The 20,969-nt window shown below is 44.8% G+C and overlaps 1 protein-coding gene across 2 annotated transcripts in view; it reads right to left on the reverse strand.

The window, feature by feature from the left end:
• Positions 1–20,969, reverse strand: part of ADAMTS17 (ADAM metallopeptidase with thrombospondin type 1 motif 17) — a 434,783-nt gene that overhangs the window by 264,097 nt on the left and 149,717 nt on the right. For both annotated transcript variants that reach the window (XM_069766309.1, XM_069766308.1), the window contains exon 8: positions 20,741–20,846. In XM_069766309.1, coding sequence (XP_069622410.1) covers positions 20,741–20,846 — 106 coding nt within the window. The remainder of the gene's footprint in view (positions 1–20,740; positions 20,847–20,969) is intronic.

A 20,969-nucleotide genomic window follows, 5' to 3' on the forward strand; every position in this document is an offset into this window, starting at 1 on the left:
TGTTCCTTCACATTCAAGCCTTTTTCTCCAGACACACAAGGCCACACCATGTCCTATCCTGCTCCTACCTACTAACACTGTCTGCTGCTCCTCATAGCTGGCGACATATCCCCAAATCCTGGCCCTCCTCAACACATCCCCACACTCATTTCTAACCACCTGCCACGATCCTCTAAACCTTTTCGCAATGATGATAACCTCATAACCATTCATCCAGCCCCAATTCCCCGATCCCCTTACCTGGAGCTCTATGGAACACACGCTCTGTCTGCAACAAACTGTCGTTTATCCATGACCTCTTTATCACCAACAAACTCTCCTTCCTTGGCATCACTGAAACCTGGCTCACCCCCTGACTCTGCCTCTCCAGCTGCACTTTCCTATGACGGATTCCATCTCTCTCACACACCTGTTGTGAATTCTGTGGCAGAGCTCCCTCCTGTGGTCACAAGTGGTACTTCGGCTGATTCTCTCTGTGAGCTTCTGTTGGTGGAGGGAAGTGGTACTGCGGCTTCTGAGTTTCCTCCCTCAGGTGATCTGGTGAGGTCGTTAGGTGCTTCTCTACTTAACTCCACCTAATGCTTTGATCCTGGCTTCCTGGCAATGTTCCAGTGTTGGACTTGCTTTTCCCTGGATCATTCCTGTGGCCTGCTGCTCTGCATAGCTAAGTTCTTCTTTGCTATTTGTTTGCTATTTTTTCTGTCCAGCTTGTCTAATTTGTTGCTGGAAGCTCTGGGACGCAAAGGGTGTACCTCCGTGCCGTTAGTTCAGTACGGAGGGTCTTTTTGCCCCCTTTGCATGGTTTTGTTCAGGGTTTTGTGTAGACCGCAAAGTTGCCTTTTCTATCCTCGCTCTGTTAAGAAAGTCGGGCCTCACTTTGCTGAATCTATTTCATCTCTACGTTTGTCTTTTCATCTTAACTCACAGTCATTATATGTGGGGGGCTGCCTTTTCCTTTGGGGTATTTCTCTGAGGCAAGGTAGGCTTATTTTCTATCTTCAGGCTAGTTAGTTTCTCAGGCTGTGCCGAGTTGCATAGGCAGAGTTAGGCGCAATCCACGGCTGCCTCTAGTGTTGTTTGGAGAGGATTAGGGATTGCGGTCTGCAGAGTTCCCACGTCTCAGAGCTCGTTCTATGATTTTGGGTTATTGTCAGATCACTGTATGTGCTCTGACCGCTATGTCCATTGTGGTACTGAATTGCCTTTCATAACAGTACAGGAAGCCCAAAGTACTAATGATTCTCAATAGAGGGAAAAAAGAAGTTCTGAGACCATTTTTTTTTCTTTGCACTGTGTTTTGCCTTTTTTTTCCCCTAGACATTTGGGTGGTTCAGTACACAGGTGTGGTGATGGACATTAGAAGTCTGTCTTCATTTGTGGATCAGCTCTCGGCAAGTGTACAAAAGATTCAAGACACTATTGATCAGAAATCTATGTTAGAACCAAGAATTCCTATTCCTGATTTGTTTTTTGGAGATAGAACTAAGTTTCTGAGTTTCAAAAATAATTGTAAATTATTTCTGGCCTTGAAACCTCGCTCCTCTGGTGATCCTGTTCAACAGGTTTTGATTGTTATTTCTTTTTTGCGCGGCGACCCTCAGGACTGGGCATTTTCTCTTGCGCCAGGAGATCCTGCATTGAGTAATATCGATGCGTTTTTCCTGGCGCTCGGATTGCTGTACGATGAACCTAATTCAGTGGATCAGGCAGAGAAAAATTTGCTGGCTCTTTGTCAGGGTCAGGATGAGATAGAAGTATATTGTTGGAAATTTAGAAAGTGGTCCGTGCTCACTCAATGGAATGAATCTGCGCTGGCAGTTATGTTCAGAAAGGGTCTCTCTGAAGCCCTTAAGGATGTCATGGTGGGATTTCCTATGCCTGCTGGTTTGAATGAGTCTATGTCTTTGGCCATTCAGATCGGTCGACGCTTGCGTGAGCGTAAATCTGTGCACCATTTGGCGGTATTACCGGAGCTTAAACCTGAGCCTATGCAGTGCGATAGGACTTTGACCAGAGTTGAACGGCAAGAACACAGACGTCTGAATGGGCTGTGTTTCTACTGTGGTGATTCCACTCATGCTATCTCTGATTGTCCTAAGCGCACTAAGCGGTTCGCTAGGTCTGCCACCATTGGTACTGTACAGTCAAAATTTCTTCTGTCCGTTACCTTGATCTGTTCTTTGTCATCGTATTCTGTCATGGCATTTGTGGATTCAGGCGCTGCCCTGAATTTGATGGACTTGGAGTATGATAAACGTTGTGGGTTTCTCTTAGAGCCCTTGCAGTGTCCTATTCCATTGAGAGGAATTGATGCCACGCCTTTGGCCAAGAATAAACCTCAATACTGGACCCAGCTGACCATGTGCATGGCTCCTGCCCATCAGGAGGTTATTCGCTTTCTGGTGTTGCATAATCTGCATGATGTGGTCGTGTTGGGGTTGCCATGGCTACAAGCCCATAATCCAGTATTAGATTGGAAATCCATGTCGGTGTCCAGCTGGGGTTGTCAGGGGGTACATGGTGATGTTCCATTTCTGTCAATTTCGTCATCCACCCCTTCTGAGATTCCAGAGTTCTTGTCTCATTACCGGGATGTATTTGATGAGCCCAAGTCCGATGCCCTACCTCCGCATAGGGATTGTGATTGTGCTATCAATTTGATTCCTGGTAGTAAATTCCCAAAAGGTCGACTGTTTAATTTATCTGTGCCTGAGCACGCCGCTATGCGCAGTTATGTGAAGGAATCCCTGGAGAAGGGGCATATTCGCCCGTCATCGTCACCATTAGGAGCAGGGTTCTTTTTTGTAGCCAAGGAGGATGGTTCGCTGAGACCTTGTATAGATTACCGCCTTCTAAATAAGATCACGGTTAAATTTCAGTACCCCTTGCCATTGTTATCTGATTTGTTTGCTCGGATTAAGGGGGCTAGTTGGTTCACCAAGATAGATCTTCGTGGTGCGTATAATCTGGTGCGAATCAGGCGAGGAGATGAATGGAAAACTGCATTTAATACGCCCGAGGGTCATTTTGAGTATCTAGTGATGCCATTCGGACTTGCCAATGCTCCATCAGTGTTTCAGTCCTTTATGCATGACATCTTCCGAGAGTACCTGGATAAATTCCTGATTGTCTACTTGGATGACATTTTGATCTTCTCGGATGATTGGGAGTCTCATGTGAAGCAAGTCAGAACAGTTTTTCAGGTCCTGCGTGCTAATTCTTTGTTTGTGAAGGGATCAAAGTGTCTCTTTGGTGTGCAGAAGGTTTCATTTTTGGGGTTCATCTTTTCCCCTTCTACTATCGAGATGGATCCTGTTAAGGTCCAAGCCATCCATGATTGGACTCAGCCGACATCTCTGAAAAGTCTGCAAAAGTTCCTGGGCTTTGCTAATTTTTATCGTCGCTTCATCTGCAATTTTTCTAGTATTGCCAAACCATTGACCGATTTGACCAAGAAGGGTGCTGATTTGGTCAATTGGTCTTCTGCTGCTGTGGAGGCTTTTCAGGAGTTGAAGCGTTGTTTTTCTTCTGCCCCTGTGTTGTGTCAACCAGATGTTTCTCTTCCGTTCCAGGTCGAGGTTGATGCTTCTGAGATTGGAGCAGGGGCTGTTTTGTCGCAGAGAGCTTCTGATTGCTCAGTGATGAAACCATGCGCTTTTTTTTCCAAGAAGTTTTCGCCTGCTGAGCGAAATTATGATGTGGGCAACCGAGAGTTGCTGGCCATGAAGTGGGCATTCGAGGAGTGGCGTCATTGGCTTAAAGGAGCTAAGCATCGCGTCGTGGTATTGACTGATCATAAGAACTTGACTTATCTTGAGTCTGCTAAGCGGTTGAATCCTAGACAGGCTCGTTGGTCGCTGTTTTTTGCCCATTTTGACTTTGTGATTTTGTACCTTCCGGGCTCTAAAAATGTGAAGGCGGATGCTCTGTCTAGGAGTTTTGTGCCCGACTCTCCGGGTTTGTCTGAGCCGGCGGGTATCCTCAAGGAAGGAGTAATTGTGTCTGCCATCTCCCCTGATTTGCGGCGGGTGCTGCAAAAATTTCAGGCTAATAAACCTGATCGTTGTCCAGCGGAGAGACTGTTTGTCCCTGATAGGTGGACCAATAGTTATCTCTGAGGTTCATTGTTCGGTGTTGGCTGGTCATCCTGGAATCTTTGGTACCAGAGAGTTAGTGGCTAGATCCTTTTGGTGGCCGTCTCTGTCGCGGGATGTGCGTGCTTTTGTGCAGTCCTGTGGGATTTGTGCTCGGGCTAAGCCATGCTGTTCTCGTGCCAGTGGGTTGCTTTTGCCTTTGTCGGTCCCGAAGAGGCCTTGGACTCATATCTCTATGGATTTTATTTCTGATCTTCCCGTTTCTCAAAAGATGTCAGTCATTTGGGTGGTCTGTGATCGCTTTTCTAAGATGGTCCATTTGGTACCCTTGTCTAAATTGCCTTCCTCCTCTGATTTGGTGCCATTGTTCTTCCAGCATGTGGTTCGTTTTCATGGCATTCCAGAGAATATCGTTTCTGACAGAGGTTCCCAGTTTGTTTCAAGGTTTTGGCGAGCCTTTTGTGGTAGGATGGGCATTGACTTGTCTTTTTCCTCGGCTTTCCATCCTCAGACTAATGGCCAGACCGAACGAACCAATCAGACCTTGGAAACATATCGGAGATGCTTTGTTTCTGCCGATCAGGATGACTGGGTGTCCTTTTTGCCTTTGGCTGAGTTCGCCCTTAATAATCGGGCCAGCTCGGCTACCTTGGTTTCGCCATTTTTCTGCAATTCTGGGTTCCATCCTCGTTTCTCTTCAGGACAGGTTGAGTCTTCGGACTGTCCTGGTGTGGATACTGTGGTGGACAGGTTGCAGCAGATTTGGACTCATGTAGTGGACAATTTGACCTTGTCCCAGGAGAAGGCTCAACGTTTCGCTAATCGCAGACGCCGTGTGGGTCCCCGACTTCGTGTTGGGGATCTGGTTTGGTTATCTTCTCGTCATATTCCTATGAAGGTTTCCTCTCCTAAGTTTAAACCTCGTTTCATTGGTCCGTATAGGATTTCTGAGGTTCTTAATCCTGTGTCTTTTCGTCTGACCCTTCCAGATTCTTTTTCCATACATAACGTATTCCATAGGTCATTGTTACGGAGATACGTGGCACCTATGGTTCCATCTGTTGATCCTCCTGCCCCGGTTTTGGTGGAGGAGGAATTGGAGTATATTGTGGAGAAGATTTTGGATTCTCGTGTTTCTAGACGGAAACTCCAGTATCTGGTTAAATGGAAGGGTTATGCTCAGGAAGATAATTCCTGGGTTTTTGCCTCTGATGTCCATGCTCCCGATCTTGTTCGTGCCTTTCATGTGGCTCATCCTGGTCGGCCTGGGGGCTCTGGTGAGGGTTCGGTGACCCCTCCTCAAGGGGGGGGTACTGTTGTGACCACAGGAGGGAGCTCTGCCACAGAATTCACAAGTGGTACTTCGGCTGATTCTCTCTGTGAGCTTCTGTTGGTGGAGGGAAGTGGTACTGCAGCTTCTGAGTTTCCTCCCTCAGGTGATCTGGTGAGGTCGTTAGGTGCTTCTCTACTTAACTCCACCTAATGCTTTGATCCTGGCTTCCTGGCAATGTTCCAGTGTTGGACTTGCTTTTCCCTGGATCATTCCTGTGGCCTGCTGCTCTGCATAGCTAAGTTCTTCTTTGCTATTTGTTTGCTATTTTTTCTGTCCAGCTTGTCTAATTTGTTGCTGGAAGCTCTGGGACGCAAAGGGTGTACCTCCGTGCCGTTAGTTCGGTACGGAGGGTCTTTTTGCCCCCTTTGCGTGGTTTTCTTTAGGGTTTTGTGTAGACCGCAAAGTTGCCTTTTCTATCCTCGCTCTGTTAAGAAAGTCGGGCCTCACTTTGCTGAATCTATTTCATCTCTATGTTTGTCTTTTCATCTTAACTCACAGTCATTATATGTGGGGGGCTGCCTTTTCCTTTGGGGTATTTCTCTGAGGCAAGGTAGGCTTATTTTCTATCTTCAGGCTAGTTAGTTTCTCAGGCTTAGGCTTATTTTCTATCTTCAGGCTAGTTAGTTTCTCAGGCTGTGCCGAGTTGCATAGGCAGAGTTAGGCGCAATCCACGGCTGCCTCTAGTGTTGTTTGGAGAGGATTAGGGATTGCGGTCTGCAGAGTTCCCACGTCTCAGAGCTCGTTCTATGATTTTGGGTTATTGTCAGATCACTGTATGTGCTCTGACCGCTATGTCCATTGTGGTACTGAATTGCCTTTCATAACACACACCCCGCCACAGCAACAAACATGGCGGAGGAGTTGGCTTGCTCCTGTCCAACACTTGCTCCTTTTCCCCAATTCCACTACCCCCCTCTGCTAATCTCCCCTCATTTGAGGTGTACTCCGTCTGCATCTGCTTCCCTTACCGACCTCCAGCTGGCTGTCATCTACCGCGCCCCAGAACTAGCCATCTCCACCTTTCTCAACCACTTCACCACCTGGCTGCTTCATTTCCTCTCTGCTGACATCCCCAATATTATTGTGGGCGACTTCAACATCTCCAATGACACTTCCACTTCAGCTGCCTCTAAACTTTTATCGCTCACTGCCTCCTTTGGCCTCACTCAATGGTCCTCTGCTTCCACTCCCAAAGATGGTAACAGGCTGGACCTTATCTTCACCCGCCTCCGTTTCCCTTACTAATCACACTAACTCACTCCTCCCCCTGTGACTACAACTTACTGACATTCTCTTCCTTCTCCTCTCCTAGTGCGCAACCCCCACTCCACAAACTCACTCACCCTCGCAGAAATCTCAAACACCTCAATTTACAATCACTCTCTGAGTCCTTTTTTCCTCTTACAGGCATAGCTTCCTGTTATGAAAGGCAATTCAGTACTACAAAGGACATAGCGGTCAGAGCACATACAGTGATCTGACAATAACCCAAAATCATAGAACGAGCTCTGAGACGTGGGAACTCTGCAGACCGCAATCCCTAATCCTCTCCAAACAACACTAGAGGCAGCCGTGGATTGCGCCTAACTCTGCCTATGCAACTCGGCACAGCCTGAGAAACTAACTAGCCTGAAGATAGAAAATAAGCCTACCTTGCCTCAGAGAAATACCCCAAAGGAAAAGGCAGCCCCCCACATATAATGACTGTGAGTTAAGATGAAAAGACAAACGTAGAGATGAAATAGATTCAGCAAAGTGAGGCCCGACTTTCTTAACAGATCGAGGATAGAAAAGGTAACTTTGCGGTCTACACAAAACCCTAAAGAAAACCACGCAAAGGGGGCAAAAAGACCCTCCGTACCGAACTAACGGCACGGAGGTACACCCTTTGCGTCCCAGAGCTTCCAGCAACAAATTAGACAAGCTGGACAGAAAAAATAGCAAACAAATAGCAAAGAAGAACTTAGCTATGCAGAGCAGCAGGCCACAGGAATGATCCAGGGAAAAGCAAGTCCAACACTGGAACATTGACAGGAAGCCAGGATCAAAGCATTAGGTGGAGTTAAGTAGAGAAGCACCTAACGACCTCACCAGATCACCTGAGGGATGAAACTCAGAAGCCGCAGTACCACTTCCCTCCACCAACAGAAGCTCATAGAGAGAATCAGCCGAAGTACCACTTGTGACCACAGGAGGGAGCTCTGCCACAGAATTCACAACAGCTTCCCTTCATGACACAAATGCTGCTGCCACTTTTTAGAACACCACAATAACAGTAACACTTGATTTGGCCGCCCCCTTCACGCATAGCAAAATTCGTACAATCAACAGAAAGCCCTGGCTGACCAGCCTGACCAAACAACTGAGACGGGCTTCCAGGGTCGCTGAGCGGAAATGGAAGAGATCCCACTCTGTCGAGCATTTCATCGCATACAAGCAGTCCCTCGCCATCTTCAAGTCCACACTCACTGACGCAAAACAAACTTACTTCTCATCTCCTCCCTGTGTCACAACCCTAAACAGCTTTTCAACACTTTCAATTCTCTACTCCATCCCTCAGCACCTCCTCTCTCTCCTCTCATTTCTGCCGAAGACTTTGCCTCCTTCTTTAAGCAGAAGATCGATACGATCAGAGAAAGCTTTGGCCCGCAGCCCCCAATGCCCCTCTTCAGTTCTCAGCCCTTTTCCTCCAAAACCAGCTTCTCCACCATGACAGAAGATCAGCTCTCCACCCTCCTGTCAAGATCACATCTCACCACTTGCATGCTTGACCCGCTCCCATCCCACCTCATCACTAATCTCGCCAGTCTTCATCCAAACCCTAACACACCTCTTCAACCTCTCACTTACAAATGGTGTCTTCCCCTCATCCTTCAAGCATGCCTCGATCACACCCATCCTCAAAAAGCCCTCCCTCAAACCATCCTCTGTATCTAGCTATTGCCCGATATCTCTTCTCCCTTATGCCTCAAAACTACTGGAACAGCATGTCCATCTTTAACTGTCCTCCCACCTCTCTTCCTGCGCCCTCTTTGACCACTTACAATCTGGCTTCCGACTGCATCACTCAACTGAAACTACCCTAACTAAAGTCACCAATGACCTACGTACCGCCAAGAGCAAGCCACACTACTCTGTCCTCCTTCTCCTGGACCTGTCTTATACATTCGACACTGTCGACCATACCCTCCTGCTATAGATTATCTCATCTTTTGGCATCACAGACTTGGCCCTATCCTGGATCTCGTCATATCTAACAGACCGAACATTCAGAGTGTCCCTCTCCCACACCACCTTCTCACCTCGCCCCCTGTATGTCGGTGTTCCCCAAGGCTCAGTCCTAGGACCCCTACTCTTCTCCATCTACACCTTTGGCCTGGGACAACTTATAGATTCCCATGGTTTACAGTATCATCTCTACGCAGACGGCACGCAGATCTACCTCTCTGGACCTGACCTAACTTCCTTACTGACCAAAATCCCACAATGTCTGTTTGCTATTTCAGCTTTCTTTTCTGCTCGCTTTCTAAAACTGATCATGGACAAAACAGAATTCATATAGAATATGGAATTCATATTCCATTTATAAATTGCGTTACATTGTTGATAACTGACATCACGCTGAAACTTCCTTGCTTTATTATCACAAATATTCTTTTCCCATTTTGTAAATTCATCCTCCAACTCTGCATTAAATGCAGCCAGAGTCTCAAGGGGAAGATCTTGTTTCAAGGTCTTTGGCGGAGGGGGGCTGCAGGCCGCGGACCATGTGCAGTGCTGGCTGCGCTATATTGATGACTTGTTCATCATATGGCAGGGACCTGAAGATGCTTTGCATAAATTCATGCAGCAACTGAATGAGAATAGATACAATATCAAATTAACGTATCAAAAAAGCAAAAGGCGGTTGATTTCCTTGACATCAAAATAGAGGCTGATGAGAACCGCCATTTACAGACGGATGTATTTAGGAAGTCGACCGCTGTCAACTCATTGTTGCATGCTGATTCAGGACACCCTTATAGTAACATCAAAGCCATCCCAGTTGGTCAGCATCTCAGGATGAAGCGGATCTGTTCCTCCACTACTAAGTTTGAATCCTAGGTAGTTGATCTTAAAGCTAGGTTCCAAGAGAGGGGATATATATAGCAACAGCTGTATTAGGAATGGATACCGGAGGGCGAAATATCTGCCACGTGACGAATTGCTACGTCCACATAAAAGGTCCAATGATAAAAATGACATAGTTCGTTTCATTTCAACATATAATGGTGAATGGACAACTATGAGAAATTGTCTTGAGAGACACTGGGGAATCCTTATGATGGATCCACTTTTTTCAAAATGCTTGACAGAACATCCATCTATGACTGCAAGAAGGAGTAAAAAATGTAAAGGATTTATTGGTTTCAATCCACTATATCCCTGTACAAAACAAGAACATATTTGGATCTGGTGGTCCATCTAAAGGATGTTACCCATGTGGAGGCTGCATTTCTTGCAAAAATATTTGTCGTGCCATTACATTTCAATCTGCTGATGGCAAGAGAACGTCTTCGATTAATCATTATATAACCTGTAATACGGTACAGATTATATATTATGCAAGATGCAGTTGTCCTAAAATCTACATTGGACTAACATCACGACGTTTAGGCACACGCACACGTGAACATGTGCGTGACAAAGGCGGCTGAAAATGAGACGGATTTGGCACAATTAAAAACATTGCCACATCATTTCAAACTATTTCACGGCTGTAACCCTAAGTCTCTCTTGGTAAGGGGGATTGATCATATCCGATGTGGTATCAGAGGAGGCAACATTAAGCGCCTTCTAGCATAGAAAGAGTGCCGTTGGGTTATGACACTGGGCACGATGACTCTCGTAGGACTCAATGAAGCACAGGGGTTTTCTTCCTTCTTATAGTAACTTACTTTAGGGGTTCAGTGTTTGTTCTGCTATGTACCGTTAGATTTTAAATCTGTATCTCAGTTTTCTTTTTTTATATATTTTTTAGTGTGCGGTACTGTTATCCATATTTATGATATAAGATGCTGGAGTGACTGTGATGGACATTGTAGAAGAACAATAGTCAACATAATGAAAAGAATATTCCATTAACAAGATTATATTTTGGACGTACAATATGTGAATAGTCTATTTACGTAAATGTATTACAATCAAAGAATTACCGTATTTTCCGGCGTATAAGACGACTGGGCGTATGAGACGACCCCCCAACTTTTCCAGTTAAAATATAAAATCTTCTTAAAAATCGGGGGTGGTCTTATACACTGTATGTCGTCTTATAGGGCCGGTGACTAATGTGCCTTTTTGGGGGGGGGAGTTTTCCCGATGACGGAGGGGGCGTCTCACAGGAAAGTGTGAGTGGAGTATGCCACATTACCTCACATTGTAGCTGCAGCGTTGGGTGCTGGGGAGCGGCGGCGGCTGCTCCTCTTTGTGCCGCATGGGTGCTGTGGGGCGGCGGTTCCTCTTGGTACAGCGTCGGGGCTCTGTGCTGTGGGGCGGCAGCGGTGGCGTATCTTCCCGCAGAGTCAGTCGGGGCTCCTCCCGCATCTCCTGAAAGCCCGGAGGCGCCGGCAGCTCCATTGCTGCGATGCGGTGGCCTCTGGGAAAATGGCCGCTGGGGGCGGCGCATGCTCAGATTCAGCTGCAGCTACAATGTGAGGTAATGGGACATACTGCACTCACACTTTCCTGTGAGATGCCCCCTCCGTCATCGGGACCACTTCCCCCCACCCACCCACCATATACACCCGGCGTACAAGACGATTCCCGGCGTATAAGACGACCCCCAACTTTTTAGAAGATTTTCAGGGGTTAAAAAGTCGTCTTATACGGTATTGATGATTACGCTGTATTACTACCAATGATTGTTTATGTGTAATCGTATTATTTGTTTCTCCATGCATCTTCTCTTATTGTGTGTGATGGCAGCACTGGTATATGTTTTATTAAAAAAAAAAAAATTATTATCATCCAATTATATTAATTTTCTATTTAAAAAAAATGTATATAATATATATCTTTTCTTGTGATCTGTTAAATAGGTAGGTTAATACTCCCAATAATTATGTAAGACAAGTAATTATGCACATATTTATTTATACATGCCACACCATTTCATATTTTTCTAATATAAGCACAGCACACTTTACACTACGTCACTTTAATTATAATATGTATGTGTGGATGCGGGTGAGCTCCTCCCCCGTTGTTCTGATCCTCTGCTTGGAGGGCTGCCTGTGTTGCGTTGTGTGGGCGGGGCGCCGGCCCACTCACATGACCAGGTCTCTGTGCTGAGTTCGGTGCTTGGAGAGCATGAGGGAGGGGAGCGTACGGTTCACACATGCATCTTGGTACTTTCGCAATGCGGTCATGTGACCGGATACGATCACAATATAACCGGGATGAGATTCAGACTAAACCACGCCTCCTGATAAAGCGGTGATTTTCTGATGCGAAACGCGCATTGGGGTAGGGTGACCGGGACCCTGACAGACACACGCACTTATGGGTAATTATTCCCTTATGTAGTTACACAAATTTAGTATATCTGACACACTGGCACAGATAGAGATGTTGGTGAGGAATTTAGTATTAACTAGTGTTGAGCATTCCGATACCGCAAGTATCGGGTATCGGCCGATACTTGCGGTATCGGAATTCCGATACCGAGATCCGATATTTTTGTGATATCGGGTATCGGTATCGGAAGTGTAAAATAAAGAATTAAAATAAAAAATATTGTTATATTCACCTCTCCGGCGGCCCCTGGACATCAGCGGGAGGATCCGGCGTCCGGGACGGCTTCTTTCTTCAAAATGCGCGCCTTTAGGACCTGTGGTATGACGTCCCGGCTTCTGATTGGTCGCGTGCCGCCCATGTGACCGCCACGCGACCAATCAGAAGCCGCGACGTCATTCCTCAGCTAAAGTCCTAGAATGAGCGCCTTCTAGGACCTGAGGAATGACGTCGCGGCTTCTGATTGGTCGCGTGGCGGTCACATGGGCGGCACGCGACCAATCAGAAGCCGGGACGTCATTCCACAGGTCCTGAAGGCGCGCATTTTGAAGAAAGAAGCCGTGCCGGACGCCGGATCCTCCCGCTGATGTCCAGGGGCCGCCGGAGAGGTGAATATAACAATATTTTTTATTTTAATTCTTTATTTTACACTTTAATATGGATCCCAGGGCCTGAAGGAGAGTTTCCTCTCCTTCAGACCCTGGGATCCATGAGGATACATTCCGATACTTGATGTCCCATTGACTTGTATTGGTATCGGATATCGGTATCGGCGATATCCGATATTTTTCGGGTATCGGCCGATACTATCCGATACCGATACTTTCAAGTATCGGACGGTATCGCTCAACACTAGTATTAACAACTCATCACTTGTAAAGTCTCTATATGTTTTAGGTATATGCACCAAATGATTGGGAGTATCGTCCGGACATTATGTCTGCTGCATATCTCTTTAACTCAGCTGTGTTGACATATGTTCTGTCTTGTTGTCCCTGGGTCATTTTTTTGCACTCATGGAAATAGTCAGTATCTAAAATCCATATATAACATTTTTGTAAGCATTGTCAATCTTTTTGTGTGTTAATCAGTGATTGAAATTTTTCTCAATAAATATTGTTATTACGTTTTGGCAACAATTGGACTCATGTTTTTCTCCTGTGATTGTATTGTTATCTGAGTCGCCATTTATATACTGTGGTGCAGTGACCAATGTTACAGCCAGGGGGCGCTGCGTGTGCACTTCAAGATGCACTTGGAGGCATAATTGGGATTTGACAAAGTGCGGCAGAACTGTAGATGGTCGGTACGTGTGTCACAGAGGACGACACTCTGCGCTGTCAGTCTAAAGTTCTGTTGTGGTCTGGGACCTGTAGTCCCACATGTAAATGTTTAGTTCTAATGGGAGACTGGCAGGGCTAGTTATGAGAGATGGGCGGGTCAAACTAGCCACACACACCCACACTCCCACCCAAGGGAGTGGTTACGGGTATGTAATGTGACCAGGGTGTGGGTCACATGGTTCCTGTGTTTGGATCTGAGTGGTCCAAGTCCAGGGCCCTGAAAGCCTGTGTTGGAAATCCTGGGAATTCCTGAATTGCACATGGTTGGGCTTTGGCACTGAGTTGGCTGTGTGCTGTAGGTCCTGGATGGTCAGTGTTGGAGTCTCCTGGGTGTGGAGACGTCCTGGAAGCACCTAGAGACCGTATACCTACAGAGCCTGGGACGGCTTCTGTGCTGGCAAAGCCAGGACTGAAATGGAGTCAACCTGTGGAGCAGGAGCTCCTAAGAGGTAACCCCTGGTATGGGGGAAAGAACGGTGTGCGCTAACATAGGACAGTTGCTGAACTGTGCAGTCACCCGGTGACTGGAGAGATACAGGCTTGAATAATGAATGATTTGTAAAGCCATTTATGATGAAGTAAATGACTACGTGAGGTCTGTGATACGTAACATGGCCTACACTGGTTTATGCTGAGAGTATAATAAACCACATGGACTGTTTATCTGAAAAAAAACGTGCCTGTCTATGATTATTCTGCTTCAAAGCGAGTGTCCCCCAAGACACGTAGTGGGTGAAATGCTACAATACATATATGGTTAAATATTACTGGTACTTTTTTCTTGCTATACAATTTGTAAAATATTTTATTTTGTTAACATTTTAGAAATTTTAAAATTGTAGCAGGAACTTTTAATTTTTTTTCAAGGAAATTTACAAAAAGTATTTTTATAGGGACATGTTTAGTTTTGAAGTGACTTTGGGAGACCCTATATGTTGGAAACCACCTAAAAGTGATACCATTTTAAAAACAGCACCCCTCGGCATATTCAAAATTGCTTTCAGGTATTTTATTAACCCTTCAGGTGCTTTTCAGGAATTATGCAAATTGACATGACAGGAATGAAAAAATGTATTTTTACCACCTAAATGTTTCTAACTTCTGAACAGGCCGCTATAGCTGGAAGACTTTAAGGCCGCTATTTAGCCATGAATTGTCATAGCAAACACCAGAACCACACGATCAAGATCTTAGGGTCCCAATGGGGTTAAAGAGGGAGGGCCCCCCCCCACTCTGTTAACCATCTAGATCCTGTAGTCACTATTAACAGCAGTATTTAAGGGGCTAAACGGCCATGGTTGGTGCCAACACTGATCGTAGCTGATGCAGCAAGTTGGCAGCTATAGTGTACAGCTGATAGGTGCTGGATTGTCTCCTGTAGGGGGACGCTGTTCTCTTATGTCGAAGGTCAGTTTTAAGTCGTATTGGTGGTCACTAAGGGTATATTTGACTTGGTTTTGCTCATCAGAAATGAGCTAGTAAAGTTAATTTCATACATCCGAAATTCATGGTCCTTGATGTCTAGGCCGGACAAGGAGCTACTGACCTGAACTTTAGAGACCTACAGGCATTTAAAGTATTGTATGAAGTTGTTTGATTTGGATCAGGAGACACGCGGCTTTCTCCAAACATCGCTTTTTGTATGCAAACTGCAACTGTCAGATGTGTGAAACTGGTCAAATAGAAAATAGACCAAGAATCAATTTGAGGTGTGCCTCCCAATGTCTTACATCTCCCTGCTACATGAAAATAGTGCAGCCACATGCCAAGCCTGTCAACAATGCTAGCCCAAGACACTGAATGCAGTGATGTGTGACTAATAGCTATGTCACTGTACAAGTGGTGACATACAATATTGTGTAATCCTACAGTATATTTACAAGGGATTAGGAAATCTGCAATGGCTTAGACAAGGTAAAATAAAAAAAATAAAAAACATGAATTTTTATGGAGTATTTATTAGTGTATGAAAAGTGTAATCACCAATTACAGGTGACTTATAGGGCAGGTTGGAATTAGCCATCAACTCTACAGTTTTTCTTCACTAGTTTCTCTTACATAAACATATACTTGATAGTACAGTGCTAATGGGGCCCACAATTTTGGAACAGAGTGAGCATGGTACTGCTGACCTGAAAGGGCTGCTGCTATTTAGGTGGCTGGATGGTGTCCAAAAAAAACTAAGTAAAAGCTCACACTGACCATTTACAAATTACAAGTATACAAATTCAAAGGAGCCACAACAGGCCACGTACACACATTTGGCTGAGTCAAATTCATTATTACAAGCAAATGCATTTTCCCAAGGAAGTTATTTGCTTGTTCTAATTATAAGACAGCCTGATGTGTGTTACCTAATGTGAAATCTATAGAAAAAGCTTTTAAAATTTAAAGGTTTTTCCAGACTTTAATCATCAAGTAAAACCACTTATCAGGGCTCATTCCCACTTGCGATGAAATCGGACAAATGCAATCCGATAAAAAAAAAAATCAGATTGTATTCGGACCAATGTTATTCTATCATTGTGTGTTCAACTGCATTTTTTTTCCAGTTCGGATCAGATCACGATCGGACTGTAAAAAAAAGTTGCAGCTTGCTGCGATTGTAATTGGAAATCGGATCGCATCCCGCAATAGAAGTCAATGGATGCAGACCAACTTCAGCCACAACGCAACTGTCGAAAAGCAACACAGATTACATTTTGGCTGAAGATTGTCACATTTGAGTTTGCCATAATAGACTTCAATATAATTTACATGCGTTTCCAACCTGCATGTCACCTTTCAAAATTCAATGGCTTTTTTTTTTTTTTTAAGTTGTAGCTCTAAAATAGTCACTCGACATCATGCCACAGACAGATTGACAACATCGGAGATCAAAAAAATTAGTTCAGAGAATTTTTGCTAGAAGACATGTTGCCGTCTATCCCCAGCCTGCCGTTTTCACACATCTGACACTAATAGTCAGAGTACGGACTGAAATGTCCCCACCAGCCATTGATTTCCTTACTCTAACTCAACAGTCTCATATTTACCCATGAGGCTGTTAAAGGGAACCTGTCCACCCCCCCAGGTGTTTGTAACTAAAAGAGCCACCTTGTGCAGCACAAATGATGCATTCTGTCAAGGTGGCTCTTTTAGTTGGGATCCCTTCCACCGCTGAATCATTTTTATAATTTGCCCGCCATACCTGTAGTTTGTCAGGGGGCATGTCTTTCTTCCCAGGACACAAACGCCTCACAGCCATCAGTCATTTCCTCTTTTCCCCTGGGCGCCGCCTCCTCAGCGTTCAGTTATGTCCCCGACGCCTGAGCTGTAATTTCTCAGGCATGCGCAGTTAGCGCTGCCCTTCCACTGACATCACATGATGTCTTCATTCTCCCGCCTGCGTGTACACGCAGCCCGAGATCCCGCCCCGCAGTCTCTTCTGATTTATTCACACTGCGGGGCGGGATCTCGGGCCGCGTGTACACGCAGGCGCGAGAATGAGGACATCATGTAATGTCAGTGGAAGGGCAGCGCTAACTGCGCATGCCCGAGAAAAAAAAATTACAGCACAGGCGCCAGGGACATGACTGAAAGCTGAGGAGGCGGCGCCCGGGGAAAGGAGGAAATGACTGATGGCTGTGAGGCGTTTGTGTCCGGGGAGGAAAGACAAGCCCCCCCCTGACAAACTACAGGTATGGCGGGCAAATTATCAAAACGATTCTTTCAGAGGTGGAAGGGACCCGAAATAAAAGAGCCACCTTGACAGAATGCAGCATTAGTGCTGTACAAGGTGGCTCTTTTAGTTACAAACGCCTGGGGGGGGGGGGGGGGGTGGGTGACAGGTTCCCTTTAAGTTCGGGTCAGGAAATGCGTGGTTGGTCTGAACATCGTGGTCTGTGTTCAGACTGTGAATATCAGACACGTGAAATAAATTGGTCTAAATCTTTAAATTCTTCAATTATTTATTAAAGTCGCAAAATGTAAGTGCAACACCAAGTTGCACATAAATTTCACGACTTTTGTCGTTTTCACGCTAGTGTCTACCAGCTCCACCAAGTGGATGAGGAAGGGATGAGGAAGCGGTGGGCACACGACCTTACAACCCTTCTAATTCACGATGAGTGGTGGCATTCTCAATACCAAAAATCTCACTCCAGTGCCTGACTGGAGTAAGATTTCTGGCTTGGAGCATGGAAACGAACAACTCATCAGATGCTCCAGATTCATGTAGAGGCGTATACCTTTTGATGAATCAGGGATGTCTGACTTCAGCATGCCCCTCATCGTGAACAACGCCAGTCTTGATGAACCAGGCCCCCTTAGAATGCAAATTTATAAAATGTACCACCCTTGATTCTTGAAGGCCATTTTAAACAAATAAATGATCAACTGAATAAAAATAGTACGTTTCCGATAATTCAGGGCTGTGGAGCTGGTAAGCCAAACCTCTGACTCCTCAATTTCTCTGGCTCAGACTTCGACTCCCTCATACATGGCTCATGTTTAAGTGACATATTTATTGTAGTAAAATGGTAATATCAGGCTTTTAATCACCATTATGATACAAAAATCAAGCTATTTAGATAGAACATAAAATATATTTGTTGGAATACACCTTTAGAGCATAAAAAAAACTTTTAAGAAATTGTAAATATGCGATACATTATGCAGTAAGTATATCAGTGCCCTTTTGCTCTGATCTGTAGAGGAGGAGCTTTACTACTGAGCATGTACCTAAAGTGCAGCACAAATTCATGTTAACTAAAAGCCGAGATGCTTAGATCAGGAATAGAACAGACATTTATAGGGCATTTCATAACTTTCCCAAATTATTATAAAAAAAATTCAACACATATGGCATTTAAATACTGTATACAATATATTATACAGTACAGACCAAAAGTTTGAACACACCGCCTCATTTAAAGATTTTTCTGTATTTTCAGGACTATGAAAATTGTACATTCACACTGAAGGCATCAAAACTATGAATTAACACATGTGGAATTATATACTTAATAAAAAAAGTGTGAAACAACTGAAATTATGTCTTATATTCTAGGTTCTTCAAAGTAGCCACCTTTTGCTTTGATGACTGCTTTGCACACTCTTGGCACTCTCTTGATGAGCTTCAAGAGGTAGTCACTGGGAATGGTCTTCCAACAGTCTTGAAGGAGTTCCCAGAGATGCTTAGCACTTGTTGGCCCTTTTGCCTTCACTCTGCGGTCCAGCTCACCCCAAACCACCTCGATTGGGCTCAGGTCTGGTGACTGTGGAGGCCAGGTCATCTGGCGTAGCACCCCATCACTCTCTTTCTTGGTCAAATAGCCCTTACACAGCCTGGAGGAGTGCTTGGGGTCATTGTCCTGTTGAAAAATAAATGATGGTCCAACTAAATGCAAACCGGATGGAATAGTATGCAGCTGCAAGATGCTGTGGTAGCCATGCTAGTTCAGTATGCCTTCAATTTTGAATAAATCCCCAACAGTGTCACCAGCAAAGCACCCCCACACCATCACACCTCCTTCTCCATGCTTCACGGTGGGAACCAGGCATATAGAGTCCATCCGTTCACCTTTTCTGCATCGCACAAAGACACGGTGGTTGGAACCAAAGATCTCAATCAGACTAAAGCACAGATTTCCACTAGTCTATTGTCCATTTCTTATGATCTTTAGCCCAAACAAGTCTCTTCTGCTTGTTGCCTGTCCTTAGCAGTGGTTTCCTAGCAGCTATTTTACCATGAAGGCCTGCTGCACAAAGTCTCCTCTTAACAGTTGTTGTAGAGATGTGTCTGCTGCTAGAACTCTGAGTGGCATTGACCTTGTCTCTAATCTGAGCTGCTGTTAACCTGCAATTTCTGAGGCTGGTGACTCCGATAAACTTATCCTCAGAAGCAGAGGTGACTCTTGGTCTTCCTTTCCTGGGGGCGGTCCTCATGTGAGCCAGTTTGTTTGTAGCGCTTTGATGGTTTTTGCCACTGCACTTGGGGACACTTTCAAAGTTTTCCCAATTTTTCAGACTGAGTGACCTTCATTTCTTAAAGTAATGATGGCCACTCGTTTTTCTTTACTTAGCTGCTTTTTTCTTGCCATAATACAAATTGTAACAGTCAGTAGGACTATCAGCTTTGTATCCACCAGACTTCTGCACAACACAACTGATGGTTCCAGCCCCATTTAAAAGGCAAGAAATCCCACTTATTAAACCTGACAGGGCACACCTGTGAAGTGAAAACCATTCCTGGTGACTACCTCTTGAAGCTCATCAAGAGAATGCCAAGAGTGTGCAAAGCAGTCATCAAAGCAAAATGTGGCTACTTTGAAGAACCCAGAATATATGACATATTTTCAGTTGTTTCACACTTTTTTGTTAAGTATATAATTCCACATTTGTTAATTCATAGTTTTGATGCCTTCAGTGTGAATGTACAATTTCATAGTCATGAAAATACAGAAAAATCTTTAAATGAGAAACTTTTGGTCTGTACTGTATATTTAAGGAGTCTGAGCGTGTCCATTTTATACAGACTCCACCAAAAATGGATACAGATTCCGATTCCACAGCCCTGCGATGATTGTCCCGTGTAAATATGTCATGCCACCAGCCGAGGGTGTTTGTCTGTCAACTTGTTGCATCTTTTATACAGGCCTTAAGATAACCGTTGGTCAGCAACACATCTCCTCATGTAAACAGGGATGTGCGCTCATCAATAATTAAAGTGAGGGAAATGAGTGATTTGCATTAATTGCTTTTGTGTGTAAACCCTCTTGTGTTCATTGTTCAATGAAAACACGCAGTTGCTAATTAACTTCCTGTGTCATCAATTGGCACTTGCTATTGGAAGAAAATCCGGTAGTGTAAAAGGTATAATACATTTTATTCATTTATTTATTGCATAGGCGCTAGCTGGAGATATTCCCATCATTGTACACCTCAACTCATTGCTATCAGCGAGAGCAGGAGTACGATAATGAGAGTAGCACTCATCAGCAGAAGCTTTTCACCAGCGATAATCTTTTTACCGCCAGTCAAATCTGTGTGACATCGTGAGAACCGCAGCGCTCTGCCTGGTGGTAATGAACTTACGGCCTATGAGAGCCGGTGTTTCTCGACCTGTCACACAGATGACAGGGTGGGAAACACCTGATATTCGGACTGCCGAAGCTGAACAGTAACATGGACGTCCTGGAGAAGTCCGTGTTCGGGGTCTGTGCACGAACACTAGGTGTTCGGTATGGACCCTGAACTTTACCGTTCAAGTTCGCCCATCACTACTAAAGATCCATTATTCGCTCATTTTCATTACAATGTATGTCTTTATTGTATCAGAAGGCTGTGTGTTAACTGATAATATCTATATGAATAGTCTCTAGAACGCATTCATTCAAAACCAAAGCACAAAGTTTCATGCTGAATTAATATCTTACTTGTGACCAAGCTCATGTGCAATAGTAAAGGCCAAGTTAAGACCATTATCTTCTGCAAGGACACACTTGCGTTTGGGGCTACAGGCTCCCCCAAGGTAGGCAATTCCTGCAGATGAGATAAAGAAAAATTAGTTCTGATAGTTTGCAAAATATAAATTAAAAGTTGCCAACAAGACAAAAATATACACAGAATCTATCTTGTCCAAGTCTAACAATTTAGTATTTTTCT

Source organism: Ranitomeya imitator, chromosome 4 (genome assembly GCF_032444005.1).
Source record: "Ranitomeya imitator isolate aRanImi1 chromosome 4, aRanImi1.pri, whole genome shotgun sequence".
NCBI lineage: Eukaryota > Metazoa > Chordata > Amphibia > Anura > Dendrobatidae > Ranitomeya > Ranitomeya imitator.